Source organism: Pinus tabuliformis, chromosome 6, assembly GCF_031772625.1.
Source record: "Pinus tabuliformis cultivar Carrire ecotype Pingquan chromosome 6, CPIR1, whole genome shotgun sequence".
NCBI lineage: Eukaryota > Viridiplantae > Streptophyta > Pinopsida > Pinales > Pinaceae > Pinus > Pinus tabuliformis.
The window spans coordinates 1,143,497,334-1,143,505,213 of record NC_142292.1 but is presented as its reverse complement, the minus strand read 5'-3'; the positions used below and the strand labels follow the sequence as shown (position 1 = coordinate 1,143,505,213).

General features: G+C 38.3%; 1 protein-coding gene across 1 annotated transcript; it reads right to left on the bottom strand.

The window, feature by feature from the left end:
* Positions 1 to 595: 595 nt before the first annotated feature.
* On the bottom strand, positions 596 to 4,737 carry LOC149262892 (glutamine synthetase cytosolic isozyme 2). Its single transcript, XM_089425366.1, has 13 exons — positions 4,379 to 4,737; positions 4,216 to 4,255; positions 3,553 to 3,656; positions 3,412 to 3,460; positions 3,196 to 3,302; positions 2,968 to 3,055; positions 2,346 to 2,474; positions 2,170 to 2,244; positions 1,998 to 2,051; positions 1,646 to 1,683; positions 1,386 to 1,545; positions 1,216 to 1,276; positions 596 to 974 (listed from the first exon to the last, which is right to left on the bottom strand). Exons 1-13 carry the CDS (start codon positions 4,450 to 4,452, stop codon positions 886 to 888), a joined length of 1,068 nt encoding a protein of 355 aa, XP_089281492.1. The 5' UTR covers positions 4,453 to 4,737; the 3' UTR covers positions 596 to 885.
* Between the last annotated feature and the right edge of the window lie 3,143 nt (positions 4,738 to 7,880).

Below are 7,880 nucleotides of genomic sequence, written 5' to 3'. Positions count from 1 at the left end.
ATCCTTGTCATTTCAGAGATCAAACTTCATTCTCATGCGAAAGACTTTCCACTTCCAAAAAAAATTGAAAATTTAGTTGGTAAAAGGTATGCTTCATATTGTTCTAAAAGATTTAAATCTAATCTGTGACTCTTGATTTTGACAAAGCAATTAACGTTGTTCTTATTTATTTATGGCCCACATATATAGCTTCTAAGGAGCAGAACTCAGCCCTGGCATCTTCCACCCAACCTAATTAATACACATTTTGTAAATTAAGAGACGACAGTTCAGTCAGAAGTTAGCACCTGATAGGGAACTTCACTTAGAAAAACACTCTTAAGATAGAACTGTTCGAATACACTAACAAATACAATGGTTTGTTGGTTTTTGTCATATATTTGGAACTACATCTCAAACAAGAAGTAGAAAGAGATTTAGTTAATTTCTTTTATCATATTTTGGGAATTATAACCCAGGAAAACCCCCTCAGATGTTCTGCTTAAGGATTTCTTGTCACATTACTTAACCATAAGAAACAAAGAGCCTTCCAAGCTCTGTCAATGTTTCCAAAAAGTAGAAGACAGCAAGAAATAACCCCAACGTTCGCAAGCAATAAAAGAACTTCTGAATTCATTAAATTCAATTGCACACCAATCATATCAGAGTCATGGAATAATGCAAATCTGAATGACAAACTAGACACTGAATATAATGCACCCTAAATCTCAAGTCCTATTTCTAGAATGTTCTTATTAACAGAAATAGGGGAAATACTTTAGGCACAGAGAGATTCAAATGAGAATATCCCCCACAAACAATTGGGGATCCCCTCGCAATTTGACTAGCATCAAGAACACTTCAATCGTATCGGCATCTTTATTCATTCAGTAAACAATGTTACTCTCACTTCAAAAGGATGGTTGTCTCAGCAATCATAGATGTTACAATATAGGGGTCCATGTTGGAAGCTGGCCTGCGGTCTTCGAAGTACCCTGTCAATCAAAGGACATCTTAGTATCTAAGTTTCAATAATATGTATTAAATAGTGCAAATGCTAATAACACTGTTTAAGGAAGTTACCACCTGCATTGTCTAGATTTATTAATTGCCATGTCTAATACTAATAGATCTGTTTATAGAGTTTTGAAGATGAAATGAAGCAAACTATTGGAAACAGAGGCACGTTGATGCTTGCTTGTTGAATTGCTCCTATTAAAGAAACAGAGAACTAACCTTTGCCTTCACGTTCCGTGTCACGGCCAACTCGAATAGAAGCTCCACGATTTGCAACTCCCTGGAATCAAAAGAAATGCAACCAAATACTAGTGAATCTACAGTTCCTTTGGACATACTTGTCATTATACTATTTGCTGCTAGCATCACCCTTGCACTTGGATAATTACCCATGAAAATGTGTTTATGTCTGCTGTCTCATGTCGGCCAGTCAAACGCCTCTCGTTGCCCTCTCCATAGGCAGCAATGTGTTCCTTATGCCTCAACCCTAACTTTTCAATGGCCTTTTTTATCACTTTAATTCCCCCTTCTTCCCTCATTGATTTCGTACTGTCAAAATTAGGAAAAGAAAGATTGTAAGCATTGGAATCAAAATCAAAACATTTTCAGGGACAATATGATGTTCTCTTATCAAGCTGTGCTGACTTACCTGTAGTTAGTGTGAGCACCAGCACCATTCCAATCACCCTGAAGTCAGCCACAAATGCAGACCAGTTAGTTTAAGAAGTGAAGAAATGTAGTCCAAGCATTATCAAGGGTAAGGAGGTACAAACTTCGACTAAAATGGCATCAAAATACAAAATGAACTTAGTCCAGACCATAAATTACAGGCATCGTCTATGACCCTATGTATTAAGAGAATAATTTTCTGTTTTTCAAACCCTATTTATCTAATTTCCCAAGGCTTCAAACTTCAAGAATTTTCAGAAGATCATAAAATTTTCAGAATGCTAAAAAGATAATAAGGTATAACATAAAGTCTGAATATGTGAAAGACTGACCTGAATGGGTTTGGGGTCAAATGAGAGGACAACACCAGCCACTTCTGTGATTCTCTGCACGCAAGGTTATGATTATATTAGACTTTCAGAAAATAACTATTGAAAATACAAACTAAAGCATAGAGCAATCAACAAGCAATACAGTTATTTGCTGAAATTGTTTTCGATGCACCTCAAGAAGGTAACGTGCAGCCCAGACTTGATCACCAGATGAAATACCAACCGTCGGGCCAACTTGAAATTCCCACTGTTCCATGAAATTAGTATCGTGTGTTAATTCAATTGAAACTGCTTTCGAATCCCTTAAAATATCATAGCGATTGCAGTCATTTTCAAAGCAAATATTACTTGACCGGGCATGACTTCTCCATTGATGCCACTAATGTTGATTCCTGCATACAGGCAAGCCTTATAGTGGGCATCGACGATATCACGGCCGTAGGCTTTGTCTGCTCCCGTTCCACAATAATAAGGACCCTATATCAGACGACAAAGGCACACATGATCAGATCAATGACACTGGGCTATCTAGGCAGTTATAGGGCATCCTTCACCAACTAGTGGGGACAACAAATCCCATAAAATCTTCATTAAGTGTGTGCAATATAGGTCTTTTAGCCCAGAGTGTTAGCTCAACTGGTTAAAGCACCTCTGTTATTGAGAGGTCACCAGTCAATTATCTCGATACCCTCTGTGTCCGGCTTTGCCAGCGGGCAGGAAGTGATCGCTTCAGATAGATTTGCCTAGTAAAAATATTCCAAATATTCCAAAGATCATGAACCAGATTATATATATATATGGGTGATTATATATATTATCTTGTTGAGTTCATAATCACCCATACATATTGGTTGATTATGAACTTTAAGGATCAATGACCCACGGAGTGTTGATTTAATGCAATGAAACATCAGAAAGCACAAGACAAGCGTAAGAGAAGAATAGGTAAGTTGAGGAATGTTTCTCATACCTGAGGACCAGGGTAACCACCTACGGGCCATCCAAGAGGCCAATTCACATCCTTTTGCAGAAGAGTGTATTCTTGTTCAATCCCGTACCTAGCGCAAAACAAGTTTATTTTCAGCAGGATCCACACATATGTAGTTAGACGCAAAACAAGTTTATTTTCAGCAGGATCCACACATACGTAGGTGAGAGAATAGAACAAATGTAGGGAGGCCAGTTTTATTCAGAATACCATGGTTCCTCGGCAACAACATCTGGATGGCTAAATATTTTTGCAGCATTTGCTCTCTTGTTAGTAGGAATAGGTTCTCCAGCTGGGGTATATGTATCACAAATCACCTAAAACCAACAAATAGCCCTATGAATACATGTCAAAGAATCATTAAGACCAAATCCAAACATCTATGACTTTCGGTTCTTTAAATAATTTACTGGGATAGCCTCTCACCAAGATGTTGTTCCCCCTGCGGAATGGATCCCTGAAGATAGCCTGAGGGCTGATTTCACAGAAAACGGATGCAACTTAGATTTCTATCCAAGCTAATGTATCAACCATATCGGCTTGGAATCACGGGTAAAAGGAACTTACTAAAGGATGACTTCACTGTCCTTTCCAGGAGCCTGTCCAGTACTGGATCCATCATAATTCCACTTGGGTAGATCTTTGGGGTCCGTAACTGGGTGAGATAAGGTCTGAAAATAGAAGTTAGATCAGCCATGAGACACAACAGTAAATGGAATAATCTTTTCATGCAGATTCTCGTCAATCGTCTATATTTTGCGAGTAACTTGCATATGCATTGCTCCAAACTAAATATAACACTCTTCAAATCTACTTTCCTATCGCGTGTTTTACTGCAATCTTCATACAAACAATCTCCCATTAGATTTGTTTCAAGCTAGGTATGACAACTTTCTTCATGGATGTTCAGCCATAGGCCTCACAAAGCAATCTTTCATGACGGTTCCTATCAGATGTCACCAGCCGTATGGTGAGCCTTGATCAAACTAAGACAGATCATCCTTGTTATATGCTGCATGTTAGCTTCCTAAATATAACACAGCATCATGTTCATCAACCAGAGTGACCTGCCCATGCCCACAAAAGCACAGGCAGACTCCTTGTGCCATAGTACACTCCTGTAGAAGCTCAAGGGCTAGCAGCTCCATGAACATGGATCATACCAACAAAGCACATAAATACACAAATTGCAGCAATCACAAGCACATATATAGAGTTCATGAGATTTACCCTGGCCTTGCTGCGGATATCCATGCCAGAGCCTCCGATCCTGCACCAACATGTCCCCAGTCACCCAATCAAAACAAAACCCACAAACAGGGGGAATGCAATCAATGAACCAGAATCCATCAGCTCCATGACTGAAAAAAAAGCCCAGAAGAGCAAAGCCTACCATATGTACTCAGCGATTATCTTCTCAGTGACATCAGAGAGGTCCAAGTTGATCAAATCCGTCAGTAGAGACATCTTGGATGTACAACAAAATCACAGACTCCCGCACAAGTATAATTCTGCAAGCAGTGAAGGCCTTTGATCTGCTATTTCGAAATAAAGGCCGCTGAAATAAGAATTTATAGCAATTGATGCAAAGGGCAAGCCCAACCTGAGGAAGAATTTATAGAAACCAATGAACGAAGATGGGGTATTAAGAAACCTCTATTGTTTTTAAGACAAAAAGGCAGGTCTATAAATATAAATTATCAATAACCGAAGTCCTCTCTTCGTGAAGCCGGAGGGAGGGTGGTTGGACTGCGGTGGTTTGTAGGTCAATATTTTACCCCGGTGAAAACCGATGTAGTAGGGTAGGGATTGGATTTAGAAAGGTCGTAATTATACTTGAAGACTCAAGTCACTATTACTACCTAACACAGTTAATTGGGGTTTCGCAGGGGGTTTGGCGAAGGCGCCGCCCGGAGGGTTAAAACGTGGGAAAGAGTGGTAGATTGACGAGAGGTTGGATTGGACTGGAAGTCAGTTCCAGATTCGGCCGGTTGCAACCTTAATCTTGACCGGTTGAAGCTGTAATCTGAACCTCTGCATGCCATATGATATGGCATGCTATGCTTTGGAATCTATACACGACATATCTCCTTGACTTGCATTTGCGGTAGCCCGCCGTACCTCACGGGGAATTGTATTCATTTTATGTGGAATATTAAAAGTAGGCATGAGTCATGGGTGACGGATGGACGGACATCACGATCCCCCACGATTCCGTATGCATTCCATTCCCAATTTCTTTTTTTCCCCATATTATTATTATTATTATTCACTTTAATCTATATTTAATGCGCTCCCCGACTTACCCGGCCTACCATGCACATCCGACAGTGCTTGCTTAGGGTTCCGAAAGTGTTGGAGAGAGTGGTGGCCCTTGGATGTTCATCCCGCCAAGCGAGCCAAGCCAGGGAAAGGAATGCTCCTCCTCCTTCATTTTACGGGAACCAACCAAACATGGATGGAATCCCAGGGTTTTGTGGAGTGAGTTTACATGGGAGTCGTTTATTGGTCGGATAAATCCAACTTCCACACTGAATCTTTTTATATTCTAAACCCCCCTTTTAATTATTTTTTTTATCGGTTTTACATGAAATTTAAACAGGAAAGTAGTTAAAATTGTAAATTTCAACGATTTGAGATTGCACAACTCACAAGTAATAAAGATTTTGTAAAGTTATGAGTCTATTTTTCCTCTGAAAAAGTTACGAGTCTATTTGTTAATTCAAGAATTTGCAATTTCATCTGATTCCAATGTTGACATTGGGAAAAAGAGAATGTTTAATTTAATTTATCAAATTAAAACCGTTTGATTAGGGTTTTATGGTAAAATCGTCAGATTTAGACTGTCAACCAAATTACCCAAATTTATGTCTGATTTGGACATGACAAGATTTGTGGAACGAATTTTCAACCTTTATTCACCAAATGAGTTCTTTTTGTCGATGTAAGAAAATATTCAGAATGCAATTTGGTTTGGTTTGAGTATTATAATTGAGAAGATGTTGTGTTGTCCTTAAAGCACATCCGGAAGTTGTGAATTGAATTTGGGTTTTCGAAGAATAATAATTCATTGAGAATCGAATTTGGATGAGTGATTAAAAAATTCCCGGGCGAAACCCCCCATCCATCCCATTACATGTATCGCGCACACCGTTTTATTCTTATATTTTTTTTTTCAGAGGAAAAAATCAAGATAAATTATATTAAGATAATATAACAGACAGCATTACAGATGTCTCAGAGGAGACATTTAGCAGATGGAGAAGAGCATTATAAGACATGATATGGCCCCCGTGAGGAGGACGGAGAGAAACCTGTAATGAAGGGCCGCAGAGGCCGCAAAAAGACATGTGACTTGGAATTGTTCTTTTCAGAAGTGTAGATATAACCCGATAAATAACCATATACGGGTCCAGCAAATGACAATAAAAAAGATATGTGATGGCCCAGTTGGCGCAAAAATACAGGAAGATAGGATCAGATCAGTAGAGAAACCGCCTGTAGAGTTACAGAAACTTAGGATCAGATCAGGAGAGAAACCACCTGTAGAGAGAATCGAAACTAATCCGATGGGGGCAAGAATAGTTATAGCCACAGGTCAAAACAACAATTAGCATATTAATCAGTCTGTCTCTGAGAATCGAGTCCAGTGAAGTTGCAGATATGGGATTGATTGACTTATTTATTTTTGGACAAACACCCAAATTGAGAATTGCTTTTGCAAACATAAAATTGACCATTATTATTTTGAAGGCACCACACATCACAATTAATTATTTTTGTTATCGGATACTCTTTATTCACCGTGATTTAGGTGGGACTCACACTCAATTATTTTTGTGTCTTTATTCGCGATATGTATAATGAAAAGGATCATAGTTGGAGGCTCTTTTTGTACCCTTACAGATTTGCAGTCCAGACACACGGCTGCTTTCATCTTTATTCTTTCTAAAAAAGATAAAGCTTCATTTTTATTGACGAGGGGAAGTTGTATATTTGTGTATTTATAGTGACGAATTAAAAGTATATTTCTGTATTAAACACATACATGTTGATCATGTACTACATGTATATTTATGAGTATACAGAGACAATATCCACCGTGTAAATAATAAATAAGCATATTAAATTTATAATGAAATAAAATAATGGGCTTGGAATATGTTTTAAAATTGTTTTTGTTTCATTAAGAGTTTGTCTTCTTCGAATGTAAGGAAGCAAGTTATGTTGGTCTGAGGGGTTAATCAAACAGGAAAGAAAAGACACTGAATCATTGATTTCAAACCAAAAAAATGACACAAATAAACACAAGATTTTACGTGGTAAAACTTTGACGGTGTGTCAAGGAAACATCCATGAGGCAAGGAATTAGATTTTCTGTTAAATCAACAATGATTCTCTTCTTACAATAGTTCGGGAATTCATCATTTTATAGTAGGCTCCTCCGTTACATAACAGTTGTTTCGTTATAAAACCAACTTGGTAGTAAATACAATTTTACACATATTTACAATTAGTTGTCAAATTCCAACAAACTCCACCTTGACAACAATTTTCCTAATCCCTTGCCCATGCCCATTCATCATCTCTTCTGTAATCCAAGAGATGCTAAACACCATCACAGCTTCTCTATTGTAAATGGCTTCGTAAATATGTCTACGCAATTTTCTCGTGTATGGACCTTCTAAGAGCTACTTTTCCGCCATCGATCAAATGTCTCAGAAAATGATATCTTACATCAATGTGCTTGGTCTTGTTGTGAGAAGATGGATTTGTAGCCAAGTGAATAGCACTCTCACTGTCACAGAGTACATTCACTCTCTCATGCGTCCTTCCAATCTCATCAAGTAAACCCTTTAACCAGATTGCTTCTTTACTAGCATCTGACGCAACTA

Coding starts and splice junctions, on each gene's coding strand:
- LOC149262892 (XM_089425366.1), bottom strand. CDS start 4,452: ATGTCTCTACTGACGGATTTGATCAACTTGGACCTCTCTGATGTCACT. Junction 3,303..3,411: donor GCAGGGGGAACAACATCTTG/GTGAGAGGCTAT, acceptor TGTTGGTTTTAG/GTGATTTGTGATACATATAC. Junction 1,546..1,645: donor GGTGCTCACACTAACTACAG/GTAAGTCAGCAC, acceptor TAATTTTGACAG/TACGAAATCAATGAGGGAAG.